This window comes from Pogoniulus pusillus, chromosome 9 (assembly GCF_015220805.1).
Source record: "Pogoniulus pusillus isolate bPogPus1 chromosome 9, bPogPus1.pri, whole genome shotgun sequence".
Taxonomy (NCBI): domain Eukaryota; kingdom Metazoa; phylum Chordata; class Aves; order Piciformes; family Lybiidae; genus Pogoniulus; species Pogoniulus pusillus.
The window spans coordinates 3,091,432-3,106,444 of record NC_087272.1 but is presented as its reverse complement, the minus strand read 5'-3'; the positions used below and the strand labels follow the sequence as shown (position 1 = coordinate 3,106,444).

The following is a 15,013-nucleotide window of genomic DNA, read 5'->3' as shown; positions in this document are numbered from 1 at the left end:
GGAGGAGTGTTATGGCCTGAGGCCAGTGGCTTTGGCATTGTGAGCACGTCCGGGTGGTGTTTTCTGAAAGCTGGGAATCACAGAATCTGAAACAGCCAAGAGCAGGGTAACACAGACCAGCAGAGCCACAAGAGAGGACATCTGTTCCACCCCCAGATGCTCGGACAAAGCCTGTTCCTTTGATCTCTGCTAGCCTGATCCTATCTCAGCCTTCAGCCGTCAGGTAGCCGACACTGGTGAGTCAGATGCCGCACTGGCTAGGAAGGGCGAGAGCAGAAGGGAGCTGGGCTAACTCATGACTAACTCCACTTCCAAACTACTTGTCCCTGCACCCAGCAAGCAGCAGCTTCAGACAAGTTATTGCCTGACAGAGACACACCTGCTGCTACTTTCCTGTATCTGACATTAACCCTGCCCATCAATTCATTGCAAGAGGAGAAAGCTGTGCCAAAGCCCCACAACCCCAGCTGTCGGCTGGAGTGAGTCAGTGGGGGGCTCCTGGAAAGTGCACTTCTCAACAACCTGTCTGCCTCCTTGCTAGAGACAGAAAAGCAAATGACACACCAGCTAATGTGTGACTCTTCTCATGACCTGCTCTAGGACTCCCACTTCATCAAGGAACTCTCTACTTCGGACTTCCAGAGGACTTTGATTTATTCAAGATGCTCTTTCAGAGAATCATAGAATCAAGCAGGTTGGAAGAGACCTCCAAGATCATCCAGTCCAACCTAGCACCCAGCCCTAACCAATCAACCAGACCATGGCACTAAGTGCCTCAGCCAGGCTTTTCTTGAAGACCCCCAAGGACGGTGCCTCCACCACCTCCCTGGGCAGCCCATTCCAATGCCAATCACTCTCTCTGTGAAGAACTTCTTCCTAACATCCAGCCTAGACCTACCCTGGCACAACTTGAGACTGTGTCCCCTTGTTCTATTGCTGGTTGCCTGGGAGAAGAGGCCACCCCCCCACCTGGCTACAATGCCCCTTCAGGTAGTTGTAGACAGTAATACAATCACCCCTGAGCCTCCTCTTCTGCAGGCTAAACAGGCCCAGCCTCTGCAAGTTTCACTTGTGAAGATGCCCCTAGGTGTGAACCACAGCAGAGGATACTCCTCCTCTCAGAGGCTCAAAGGGAATTCCCTATGAAAGACAGCCAAGGAGCAAAGCACAGACTAAGACAAACAAGACATGACAAGAAGGGCTGAACCGCAGCCTCTCAGAACAAAAGAGCACTCACACAACCGTTCAAGCACACATTGCTTAGGGCTGGAGGCAAAGCACCATCACCCTGGAGAGATAGACATCTCTCAGACCTACTGTGGTGGTAGCCCAAACATGGCCTTTTCCATGGCCAGACATGTTCCCCTGCATCCCCTCGCCCCGTTCTGTGCTGGGGGAAGCAACTGTGGGAGGGAAGAGTGAAAGCCCTGACTTGACTTCATTTGGTGAGGCTTGGCAAAGAGCCATTCTGACTGGCTAATCTATGCCCATGCCCCATTAGTCTTGGGCTGGATATTGATGAAAGGGATAAGCAGGTAACATGGGGCTGCTGCTGCCTCCTGAATTTGCCTGGAGAGCTTACCAGGAACAGGCTCTAAATGCCTGCACATGATCAGCCTGCACAGCCCCAGTGTGACACTGTGCTGAGACTGCCCATGGCAGACATCCTGCCTGCACCTGAGAGTCTCCTGCTCAGACCAGAAGTCCTGGAGATGCACAGATCATCCAGAGGAGCCAGGAGACAAGGTCACAGATTGTCTGCCTCCATTCCCCAGAAGCCTGGGGAGAATCAAGTCTCAGTGGCTGACAAAACAGAATTCCACCTGCTTTGGGTACTGTCTGATTTCTACTTCATGAGGAAATACTTAAAAGCCTCTTCCAGTATAATATTTGCATTTGCCACTTGAAGAAATAAGTGCTCAGGTTTTGTCTGTGCCCTGCCTGTATAAGTTTCCAAGCTGCTTGTCTGCCACAAGAAGCTCCTAGCCAAGCTGGCAGCTCATGGTTTGGACAGATTCACTCTGTGCTGGATCAAGAACTGGCTGGATGGCAGAGCTCAGAGAGTGGTGGTGAATGGTGCCACATCCAGTTGGCAGCTGGCACCAGTGGTGTTCCCCAAGGATCAGTACAGGGCCCAGTCCTGTTCAATATCTTTATTGATGATCTGGACGAGGGCATTGAGTCCAGCATCAGTGAGTTTGCAGATGACACCAAGCTAGGAGCAGCTGTGGAGCTGTTGGAAGGTAAGAGAGCCCTGCAGAGGGACCTGGCCAGGCTGGATGGGTGGGCAGAGGCCAATAGGATGAGACTGAACAAGGCCAAGGGCAGGGTTCTGCACTTTGGCCACAACAACCCCAAGCAGCACTACAGGCTGAGGACTGAGTGGCTGAGAGCAGCCAGGAGGAAAGGGACCTGGGGGTACTGATAGACAGTAAGCTGAAGATGAGCCAGCAGTGTGCCCAGGTGGCCAAGAGAGCCAATGGCATCCTGGCCTGCATCAGGAGCAGTGTGGCCAGTAGGACAAGGGAGGTTATTCTGCCCCTGTACTCAGCACTGGTCAGACCACACCTTGAGTGCTGTGTCCAGTTCTGGGCTCCTCAATTCAAGAGAGATGTTGAGGTGCTGGAACATGTTCAGAGAAGGGCAACAAAGCTGGGGAGGGGCCTGGAACACAAACCCTATGAGGAGAGGTTGAGGGAGCTGAGCCTGTTTAGCCTGGAGAAGAGGAGGCTCAGGGGTGACCTTATTACTGTCTACAACTACCTGAAGGGACATTGTAGCCAGGTGGGGGGTGGCCTCTTCTCCCAGGTAACCAGCAATAGAACAAGGGGACACAGTCTCAAGTTGTGCCAGGGTAGGTCTAGGCTGGATGTCAGGAAGAAGTTCTTCACAGAAAGAGTGACTGGCATTGGAATGGGCTGCCCAGGGAGGTGGTGGAGGCACCGTCCCTGGGGGTCTTCATGAAAAGCCTGGATGAGGCACTTAGTGCCATGGTCTGGTTGATTGGATAGGGCTGGGTGCTAGGTTGGACTGGATGAGCTTGGAGGTCTCTTCCAACCTGGTTGATTCTATGATTCTATGCGTGTTTTTGAACCTATGAAGAAGTATTCTGGCAGAGTTCATAGTTCTTAACAATCAACACCTGGATATCAACATTAATACAGATCATTCATTTTGCATCACCCCTCACACCTACAGCCACATCTCTTCTGTTCTTATACTGATCAGCTCTCAGGGAGAGGTGATCCTTTTGTGAAGGGCAGGATAACTGACCAGAAAAAGTAGCAAATGGAGAAAAGAGACAGTTATGGGTCCCAACCAACACCCATCAAGTAACTCAGCAACTGCTGCTGTATCATTTGCCAACAAGACCCAGATGATTGTCATTATGTGATGGCTTCAGAGAACAATCCTTCACAAAGATTCTCAAACACATCATCAAACAAACACAGCACCATGCTAAAAAAAGCCACGTTTAGTTCTGGGAGACTTTCTGGGACCTTGCAGGCATTTCTTGCTTGTGATGTTGGCTCTTTCTGTTTCAGTTCTAATAAACCAAACAAGAGCATACAGAGCCCATCTTACAACTCCTCCCACACACAGTCCCAGGCTAACAAAGGTATGCTGGGATTCAACAACCTACACATTTCAGGAATGAGACTGGACCAAGCTCTAACTTCTGGCTGGTGTCACCCAGAGCTCAGTACTGGGCCCTGTCCTTTGTTTTTTTCCTAGGTTGGAAGAGACCTCCAAGCTCAGCCAGTCCAACCTAGCACCCAGCCCTGGCCAAGCTACCAGACCATGGCACTAAGTGCCTCAGCCAGGCTTGGCTTCAACACCTTCAGCCACGGCGACTCCACCACCTCCCTGGGCAGCCCATTCCAATGCCAATCACTCTCTCTGACAACAACTTTCTCCTAACACCCAGCCTAGACCTCCCCTGCCACAACTTCACACTGTGTCTCCTTCTTCTCTTGCTGCCTGCCTGGCAGAAGAGCCCAACCCCACCTGGCTACAGCCTCCCTGCAGGGAGCTGCAGACAGCAATGAGCTCTGCCCTGAGCCTCCTCTGCTGCAGGCTGCACACCCCCAGCTCCCTCAGCCTCTCCTCACAGGGCTCTGCTCCAGGCCCCTCCCCAGCCTTGCTGCCCTTCTCCAAACACCTTCCAGCACCTCAACATCTCTCTGCAATTGAGGAGCCCAGAACTGGACACAGCACTCAAGGGGTGGCCTGAGCAGTGCTGAGTGTAGGAGTAGAACAAACTCCCTTGTCCTACTGGCCACACTGTTCCTGATACAGTCCAGGATGCCATTGGCTCTCTTGGCCACCTGGGCACACTGTCCACAAACATGGTGATGTAGGGCTTGATGCAAAAAAGATGTGCCCTACTCAGCTGGGGAGGCAGAGGTAAGAGCCTGCACAAGACCTGCTGTCAACTGAACACATTTAGCAAATCTGAAACTCAAACTGAGGAGGAAGTAGACTTCATTTGATGTTCAACAGGTGACAGAATCAACCTTTTGAAAGCATCTTTGCTGACTCACATAATTAAGCTTTCTTAAAGGCTCTAAATCAAGATGCCATTCAGGCTACAGCAGCACAATGTTTAGTTGAGGCCACTTAGCTCCGTGCACTTCACCATATCACTTGAAAGGCTTTTGTGCTCTAAGCAACTGTTACAACAAGGATTAATTCTCTTGAAAAAGGAGGAGGAAGGAAAAAATGCAGGAAGAAAAAGGTGTCTTACCTTTGCAGAGTCATGTTCAGGTTGCCTGTACACGCCTTGATCTTGTTTTGTGCTTCTAGATGAGTCATCCCCTCCGTGCTTATCCCATCGATGGTGAGAACCACATCGCCTATTCCCACCTTTGCTTGGGCTGCTTTGCCACCGTCGTTAAGCTGCAGAATCAGGAAAGTGGCAGGTGAGAAACAAGGCTGCTTTGTGCTTACAGTCTCTGAACACAGCACTACACTCTTATTACTCTTATTCACAGAGCTGCTTCATGGAGAGAAACATATATATACACATAGAATCAGAGAATCAAGAAGGCTGGAAGAGAGCTCCAAGCTCAGCCAGCCCAACCCAGCACCCAGCCCTGGCCAAGCAACCAGACCATGGCACTAAGTGCCCCAGCCAGGCTTGGCTTCAACACCTCCAGGCACAGCAACTCCACCACCTCCCTGGGCAGCCCATTCCAATGCCAATCACTCTCTCTGCCAGGAACTTCCTAACAACATCCAGCCTAGACCTCCCCTGGCACAACTTCACACTGTGTCCCCTTCTTCTTCTGTTGCTGCTTGCCTGGCAGCAGAGCCCAACCCCACCTGGCTACAGCCTCCCTTCAGGCAGCTGCAGGCAGCAATGAGCTCTGCCCTGAGCCTCCTCTGCTGCAGGCTGCACACCCCCAGCTCCCTCAGCCTCTCCTCACAGGGCTCTGCTCCAGGCCCCTCCCCAGCCTTGCTGCCCTTCTCCAAACACCTTCCAGCACCTCAACATCTCTCTGCAATTGAGGAGGAGCCCAGAACTGGACATAGCACTCCAGGGGTGGCCTGAGCAGTGCTGAGCACAGGGGCACAAGAACCTCCCTTGCCCTGCTGCCCACACTGCACCTGAGCCAGCCCAGGATGCCATTGGCTCTGCTGCCCACCTGGGCACACTGCTGCCTCCTCTACAGCTCCTCTCTCCCAGCACCCCCAGGGCCCCTCTCTGTCTGCCTGCTCTCAGCCACTCTGTCCCCAGCCTGTAGTGCTGCTTGGGGTTGTTGTAGCTGAAGGTTTAATCACAGGATGGTGTAAGTTGGAAAAGACCTCAGAGCTCATCCAGTCCCAACCCCCTGCGATAAGCAGGGACACCTCCCACTAGAACAGGCTGCTCAAGGCCTCATCCAACCTGGCCTTGAACACCTCCAGGGAGGTTGTGGAACACAGATCTTTAATCACATTGGGGGATTTCTGTGCACCACAACCTCCCTGGGCAACCTGTGCCAGTGTCTCACCACCCTCATTGCAAAGAATCCTACCTTAACATCTGGTTTGAATCTCCTCTCTGTTGGTTAAACCCATTACCCCTTGTCCTGTCATTACAAGGCCTTGCAAACAGTCCCTCCTCAGCCTTCTTGTAGGTCTCCTTCAGATTCTTTCATCACATTGGGTGCTTCTGTGCTCCACAACCTCCCTGGAGGTGTTCAAGGCCAGGCTGAATGAGGCCTTGAGCGACCTGTTCTAGTGGGAGGTGTCCCTGCTTACGGCAGTGGGTTGGAACTGGCTGAGCTTTGAGATCCCTTCCAACCTGAACCATTGTGTGATTCTATATATGACTTTTTTTCCCACAAGAGCAGAGAGGAAGGCTGTAAACCATCACCTTCCACTCCAGATTTTCTTTCTAAACAATCACTTCCATGTTTATGTAATTGTCACTGATTGGTGACACCTGTGGAAGACTTCTTTAGCAGTGAAGCTGACTTTCTCCCCAGCTGCCAACTACTAGAAAGGCAAAAGTTCAACATCACATAGATCAATCAGTTCCAGGGCTTTGTTTTGCCTTTCTCTCGGTGTGCTTACAGTGCCCAGCAACCCACAGTATATTCAAACCCAAACAAGAAAGTCCTTTTGAGCAGTGCACCACTTTGATCAAGGGCACTGTCAAAGTTCAGCTCGACTTCATTTGGTCCACTTGAATAAAACAGTCTCGCAGCAAAGCCCTTTGCAAAGTTCACATTACTGACCCAGACTGAACAGTAAATTCATCTTTTCATCTGATGCCACTCAATTTGAACTGAATTCATGCCTGAGAACAGAAATAAAACCCAAGCAACACACGGTGAGACCTGCACACCACTGTTTTCTATCTGTTAATTGGTTTTACAGCCAGCTACAAAAAGCAGGGTGCTGCACTTTGGCTACGACAACCCCATGCAGAGATACAGGCTGGGGTCGGAGTGGCTGGAGAGCAGCCAGACAGAGAGGGATCTGGGGGTGCTGATTGATACCCACCTGAACATGAGCCAGCAGTGTGCCCAGGTGGCCAAGAGAGCCAGTGGCATCCTGGCCTGCATCAGGAATGGTGTGGCCAGCAGGAGCAGGGAGGTCATTCTGCCCCTGTACTCTGCACTGCTTAGACCACACCTTGAGTGCTGTGTTCAGTTCTGGGCCCCCCAGTTTAGGAGGGACATTGAGATGCTTGAGCATGTCCAGAGAAGGGCAACGAGGCTGGGGAGAGGCCTTGAGCACAGCCCTACGAGGAGAGGCTGAGGGAGCTGGGATTGGTTAGCCTGGAGAAGAGGAGGCTCAGGGGAGACCTTATTGCTGTCTACAACTACCTGAGGGGAGGTTGTGGCCAGGAGGAGGTTGCTCTCTTCTCTCAGGTGGCCAGCACCAAAACAAGAGGACACAGCCTCAGGCTGTGCCAGGGGAGATTTAGGCTGGAGGTGAGGAGAAAGTTCTTCCCTGAGAGAGTCATTGGACACTGGAATGGGCTGCCCGGGGAGGTGGTGGAGTCGCCGTCTCTGGGGCACTTCAAGGCAAGGTTGGACATGGCACTTGGTGCCATGGTCTGGCCTTGAGCTCTGTGCTAAAGGGTTGGACTTGATGATCTGTGAGGTCTCTTCCAACACTAATGATACTGTGATACTGTGATACAGTCCTGGATAGTGCAGATTCCTTCTGTGTTTGCAGATATATGTCCTATCCTACAGCAGAAAAGTAGCAGCTGCATATGATGTGCACACACAACCTCACTGCTCTTTCCTTTGCCTGCTAGCATAAGTCTATTCCTTGAAGAGATTGCTACCTTTTGAGAGAGATGCTAAAGAATTACTTCATCATTATGTCCAGAAGAGGAGTTCACCTTGGGCCTCAGTTGCACTCCAACAAGTGACTTCACAGAGTTAACCAGGTTGGAAAAGACCTTCAAGATCATTGAGTCCAACCTGACTATTACCCAACACCTTCTAATCAACTAAACCATGGCACCAAGTGCCTCATCCAGTCTCCTTCTAAACAGCTCCAGGGATGGGGACTCCACCACCAGACTGCCTGAGTTTTGTACCCCCTTGGAAGGCAGGGAAGTGGAGCACCTTGATGTAGACCAGGATTCCAAAGACCTGAGTCCTTTGCTCCTCAGGTGTGGAAATGCAACTCCAGCCTAGAGGCTACCTGTCACCTGTGACACTTCAACAAAGCAAAGCCCAGCAGTGTGGGGAATGGCACAGTGGCTGCCAGGAGACAACCTTGGTCACTGCAGCAGGGGGATCTGAAGTCCTCAAGTCAAGAAGCTTTCATTTTTCTCTATGGAATCACAGAATGCCAGGGGCTGGAAGGGACCTGGAAAGGTCATCCAGAATCACAGAATTAACAGGTTGGAAAGAACTTAGAGATCATGGAGTCCAGCCTATCACCTAACACCTTCTAATTAACTAACCCATGGCACTGAGTGCCTCATCCAGTCCCCTCTTCAACACCTCCAGGGTCACTGACTCTGCCACCTCCCTGGGCAGCCCATTCCAATGCCAATCACTCTCTCTGACAACAACTCCCTCTAACATCCAACCTAGATCTCCCCTGCCACAACTTCACACTGTGTCCCCTTCTTTTGTTGCTGTTTGCCTGGTAGAAGAGACTGACCCCTTCTGCCCCCGTGCTCAGCACTGCTCAGGCCACCCCTTGAGTGCTGTGTCCAGTTCTGGGCTCCCCCATTCAAGAGAGATGTTGAGGTGCTGGAAGGTGTCCAGAGAAGGACAGCAAGGCTGGGGAGGGGCCTGGAGCAGAGCCCTGTGAGGAGAGGCTGAGGGAGCTGAGGGTGTGCAGCCTGCAGCAGAGGAGGCTCAGGGCAGAGCTCATTGCTGTCTGCAGCTCCCTGAAGGGAGGCTGTAGCCAGGTGGGGGTTGGCCTCTTCTCCCAGGCAAGCAGCAAGAGAAGAAGGGGACACAGTGTGAAGTTGTGTCAGGGGAGGTCTAGGCTGGATGTTGTTAGGAAGTTCCTGCCAGAGAGAGTGATTGGCATTGGAATGGGCTGCCCGGGGAGGTGGTGAAGTCTCCATCCCTGGAAGTGTTGAAGCCAGGCCTGGCTGGGGCACTTAGTGCCATGGTCTGGTTGATTGGGCAGGCCTGGGTGCTAGGTTGGACTGTCTGAGCTTGGAGCTCTCTTCCAACCTGCTTGATTCTATGAGAAGAAGAAGAATAGAAGACAAAGGAAAAGGAGGTGCACTATTTACAGCACCACAGAATTTTTAGGGCTGGAAGGGCTGTCAAGGATCAGCCAGTTCCAACTCCCCTGCTATGGGTAGGGACACTTCACACTAGATCAGGTTGCCCAGAGCCACATCCAGCCTGGCCTTAAAACCCTCCAAAGATGGGGCCTCCAGCATCTCCTGAGGCAACAAGTTCCAGTGTCTCACCACTCTCGTGGTGAACATCTTCCTAACATCCACTCCCAACCTACCCAATTCTAGTTTTGCTCCATTCCCCCTAGTTCTATCAGTACCAAACACCCTAAGAAGTCTCTTCCCAGCTTTCTTGTAGCACACTTCACATTCTGGAAGGCCACGAAAAGGTTTCCTTAGAGCCTTCTCCTCTCCAGACCAGCTAAATAGGTAAGAACTACTGCTTAGTATATTGCAGGTTTCTGCAAAAAGCCTCAAGAGCAAAGCCAAAATTCCTCTCAAATTTCCATACTCAGATTCTGAGCTATGAGACCTTGGCTACTCTAAAACACACATCAGGGAATCCCACACAGCATATGGAAAGCTATGACCAACACAGCTATTTATAGGGAAGTTCCTCAAACCTTTGGCTAAGGGGTGGAACCTGCCATAAACAGATCCCTTAAAAAAGACACGTTACAGCATGCTGACATTTGCCAGCAAGCTTGGAAAAGGGAAAGGAACATAAGGGCACTAAAAGCTAAAGGTCAAATGGATCACTGCATTTTGTGACTGGAATCAGGCTGGGGAGAGAGTGGCTGAGAGCAGGCAGGCAGACAGGGAGCTGGGGGTGCTGGCAGAGAGGAGCTGAAGCTGAGGCAGCAGTGCCCAGGTGGGCAGTAGAGCCAATGGCATCCTGGGCTGGCTCAGGAGCAGTAGCACAAGGGAGGTTCTTCTGCCTCTGTGCTCAGAATTGCTCAGGCCACCCCTGCAGTGCTGTGTCCAGTTCTAGGCTCCTCCTCAATTGCAGGGAGATGTTGAGGTGCTGGAAGGTGTCCAGAGAAGGGCAGCAAGGCTGGGGAGGGGCCTGGAGCAGAGCCCTGTGAGGAGAGGCTGAGGGAGCTGGGGGTGTGCAGCCTGCAGCAGAGGAGGCTCAGGGCAGAGATCATTGCTGTCTGCAGCTGCCTGAAGGGAGGCTGTAGCCAGGTGGGGTTGAGCTCTGCTGCCAGGCAAGCAGCAAGAGAAGAAGGGGACACAGTCTCAAGGAAGTTTTGCCAGGGCAGGTCTAGGCTGGATGTTGTTAGGAAGTTGTTGGCAGAGAGAGTGATTGGCATTGGAGTGGGCTGCCCAGGGAGGTGGTGGAGTTGCTGTGCCTGGAGGTGTTGAAGCCAAGCCTGGCTGGGGCACTTAGTGCCATGGTCTGGTTGATTGGCCAGGGCTGGGTGCTAGGTTGGACTGGCTGAGCTTGGAGCTCTCTTCCAGCCTGGTTGCTTCTATGACCTTACTGATCATCTACTCCAACCTCCCCTTTAGGGGCAGGGACATCTCTCAACTACAGTCAGCTGCTCAAGGACTCACCCAACCTGACCTTAAATAGCCCCAGGGTGGAGGCATCTACAATCTCCCTTATACTGAAAAATCTAGTCATGTTCAGACAGAACCTACTCTCCCTCAGCTCTAAACCACTCCCTCTTGTCCTATGACTTGTGAAAAGTCCCTCTGCAGCCTTCCTGTAGGATCCCTTCAGGTATTGTACCAAGGAAGAGTCAGTCCAGAGCCTTCCCTATAACAGAGTATTTTAACCAAGCAAAAACCCCAAAGCACCCACCTGGAGAAAGGACACATCAAGAGAACTTTGCAGGATCACTAAACGAGCAGGCCACCCCTCTAATGGAAGAGCACTGCCTTTTCACATAGACACTCAAGCCACAGGGGCTTTACCTCCCTGCTATAACACACTTTGTTCCCATAGTCACACTCATTCCCTGTCCTTACCCAGTTTACCCCTAGCCTCATTTCACCTGACCAAAGTACACTTTGCACCAACTGCCACGACTTTAACAACCTGCTCTCAAATGTACACAGAGCTCAAAGTGCACCAAGGAAGTGCCCCACTGGGGAGTTACTGAAAGAGAAGAACCATAGAATGGTTTAGGTTGGAAGGGACCTCAAAGCTCAGCCAGCTCCAACTCCCTGCCATAGGCAGGGACACCTCCCACTAGAACAGATCACTCAGAGCCTCATCCAACCTGGCCTTGAGCACCTCCAGGGAGGTTGTGGAGCACAGAAGCACCCAATGTGTTCAAAGATCCCATTGGGTGCTTCTGTGCTCCACAATCTCCCTGGGCAACCTGTGCCAGTGTCTCACCACCCTCACTGCAAATAAACCTCCAGGCACAGCCACTCCACCACCTCCCTGGGCAGCCCATTCCAATGCCAATCACTCTCTCTGCCAGGAACTTCCTCCTAACATCCAGCCTAGACCTCCCCTGGCACAACTTCACACTGTGTCCCCTTCTTCTGCTGCTGCTGCTTGCCTGGCACAAGAGCCCAACCCCACCTGGCTACAGCCTCCCTGCAGGGAGCTGCAGACAGCAATGAGCTCTGCCCTGAGCCTCCTCTGCTGCAGGCTGCACACCCCCAGCTCCCTCAGCCTCTCCTCACAGGGCTCTGCTCCAGGCCCCTCCCCAGCCTTGCTGCCCTTCTCCAAACACCTTCCAGTACCTCAACATCTCTCTGCAATGGAGGAGCCCAGAACTGGACACAGCACTCAAGAGGAGGCCTGAGCAGTGCTGTGCACAGGGGCACAAGAACCTCTCTTGTCCTGCTGCCCACACTGCTCCTGAGCCAGCCCAGGATGCCATTGGCTCTGCTGCCCACCTGGGCACTGTTGCCTCACGCTCAGCTCCTCTCTGCCAGCACCCCCAGCTCCCTCTCCGCCTGGCTGCTCTCAGCCACTCTGTCCCCAGCCTGTAACACTGCTTAGGGTTGTTGTTGCTCTTTGTGGCAACTAAGCTTTCTCTGTGCTCAATGGAAAGCAAGACCTGTATCATATTCCTCACAGCCTTTACTACAGCCATACTATGTGCATAGCCAACAGATTAGCCAGTCAGCCTTGAAACTTGCTTCCAAATCAAGAACATACAAGCTGGTTTTACAGTCCAGATCAAATTTATACAGCTGAGCTATAAGAACCCTAATGCAGGGTTTGCAGTGGAAACCACTGACACAACCAGCTATAAAAAGGAGCTATGTTCATGAAGTCCTGCACATAAGCGAAAGCTTTTCCCACAACCAAGTAGGGATAAAAATCAGCTTAGATCAAAAGAAAAAAAAACAGCAAACCTTTTTGATTTAGGAAGTATTTTGCTAAGTATCACTGCCAGGACACCCTGCACTCACCTCTCTCCACAAGGCTGTACTCCCACATCTTCCTTTAAGTTTTTCATGTCCTTCCTTTTTCTCCCCATAACTGTAAAAATGCTTCCAGGCTGATTGATAAATGTGTAAGCTTTACAGCACACCAATAATCATTGAAGATAGAACAAAAACAACCCCATGCAGAGATACAGGCTGGGGTCGGAGTGGCTGGAGATCAGCCAAACAGAAAGGGATCTGGGGGTGCTGATTGATACCCACCTGAACATGAGCCAGCAGTGTGCCCAGGTGGCCAAGAGAGCCAGTGGCATCCTGGCCTGCATCAGGAATGGTGTGGCCAGCAGGAGCAGAGAGGTCATTCTGCCCCTGTACTCTGCACTGCTTAGACCACACCTTGAGTGCTGTGTTCAGTTCTGGGCCCCCCAGTTTAGGAGGGACATTGAGATGCTTGAGCGTGTCCAGAGAAGGGCGACGAGGCTGGGGAGAGGCCTTGAGCACAGCCCTACGAGGAGAGGCTGAGGGAGCTGGGATTGGTTAGCCTGGAGAAGAGGAGGCTCAGGGCAGACCTTATTGCTGTCTACAACTACCTGAGGGGAGGTTGTGGCCAGGAGGAGGTTGCTCTCTTCTCTCAGGTGGCCAGCACCAGAACAAGAGGACACAGCCTCAGGCTGTGCCAGGGGAGATTTAGGCTGGAGGTGAGGAGAAAGTTCTTCCCTGAGAGAGTCATTGGACACTGGAATGGGCTGCCCGGGGAGGTGGTGGAGTCGCCGTCCCTGGAGCTGTTCAAGGCAGGACTGGACGTGGCACTTGGTGCCATGGTCTGGCCTTGAGCTCTGTGCTAAAGGGTTGGACTTGATGATCTGTGAGGTCTCTTCCAACCCTGATAATACTGTGACACTGTGAAAAAAGGTGTAAGGTGAAGTATCAACCACAGTTCTTAGGCTGGCTGTTGACTCCAACAGCAGGTACTACCTCAGCCCTGGCATGCAGGCTACCCATAACCAGATCATAGAATACCAGGGGCTGAAGGGACCTCAAAAGATCATCCGGTCCAGCCCCCCTGCCAGAGCAGGATCACCTAGAGCAGATCACACTGGAACAGATCCAGACGGTTCTTGAATGTCTCCAGGGAGGGAGAACTCCACAACCTCCCTGGGCAGCCTGTTCCAGTGCTCTGTCACCCTCACAGTGAAGGAGAAGAAATCTTCCAGCTTTCCTTTACCCTCTTCCCTCCACACACAGTATTTCCCTCACTGCAGTACAGCAGTGGCTTGGCTGAAGCAAACCCAAAAGAGATCTTTGACTCATTTTAGCCCATAGGACATATATTTGTGTTCAATAGATTCAGGGAAGTTCTCCTCCCCCTCTACTCTGCCATAGTGAGACCCAACCCGGAATGCTGAAGACAGTTCTGGGCTCCCCAGTTCATGAGGGACAGGGATCTGCTGGAGAGAGTCCAACACAGGGCTACAAGGATGCTGAAGGGACTGCAGCACTGCCTGAGGAGGAAAGGCTGAGAGCCCTGGGGCTGCTTAGGCTGCAGAGGAGAAGGCTGAGAGGGGATCTGAGCAATGTCTCTCAGGAGCTGAGGGCTGGGGGTCAGGAAGGAAGGCACAGGGACAGCCTCTGCTCACCTCTGCCCTGCCATAGGACAAGGGGCAAGGGATGGAAACTGCAGCACAGGAAGCTCCACCTCAGAATGAGGAAGAAGTTCTTGACTGTAAGGGTGAGAGAGCCCTGGCACAGGCTGCCCAGAGAGGTTGTGGAGTCTCCTTCTCTGGAGCCTTTGCAGCCCTGTCTGGATGTGTTCCTGTGTGACCTGTGCTAGATTCTCTGCTCCTGCTGTGGCAGGGGGCTTGGACCGGGAGAGTTCCAGAGGTCCCTTCCAACCTCTAATATCCTGTGCCCCTTTGGTCATTTCAAATCCAAATGCTGGTCCAATTTATGGTATCAAAGCTCATTCTCACACTGAAATTGACTTTCCAAAGTAAATGCATTGGACATGCAGGTGGTCAACCTGCAGCCTCAACAACTGGAGTAGCACCTTTGCTACCTTCTGCTCTCAGTTACCTTGTTCTAAACAGTCCTATTTGGAAACAGAAGTCTTATAACAGCTCTGGCAGAGGGGCTGGACTGGAAGATCTTCACAGCTCCCTTCCAACCCCTAGCATAGGAAGAGCCCAGAGACATTGAGCCATTATGCCAGCCAAGAAGCCAGAAAATCATCTCTCACATGACAATTTCAGGTCTGTTACTTACCCTCTGCATTAACCCTGACAACAACATGCATTTTAACATGACTGGTGTAGCCCTGCAGTCCCACCTTCAGAAATCACACCAAGCAAAAACTAACACCAAGTTTGAGTTTCCTCTCTACACAAACATGTCTAAGTGTGCCTGTGTGCTGGCATGTTAAGGGAGAAGACAAATGGATTCAATTCTTTCTCCTCTTGCTGCCCTGCAACCTTTAACACCCTCCACACACAAAACCAAACC

At 52.0% G+C, this 15,013-nt stretch overlaps 1 protein-coding gene across 10 annotated transcripts in view; it reads right to left on the bottom strand.

The window, feature by feature from the left end:
* PDLIM5 (PDZ and LIM domain 5) overlaps window positions 1-15,013 on the bottom strand; it is a 169,225-nt gene that overhangs the window by 115,919 nt on the left and 38,293 nt on the right. For all 10 annotated transcript variants that reach the window (XM_064148342.1, XM_064148344.1, XM_064148345.1 and 7 more), the window contains exon 3: window positions 4,748-4,899. In XM_064148342.1, coding sequence (XP_064004412.1) covers window positions 4,748-4,899 — 152 coding nt within the window. The remainder of the gene's footprint in view (window positions 1-4,747; window positions 4,900-15,013) is intronic.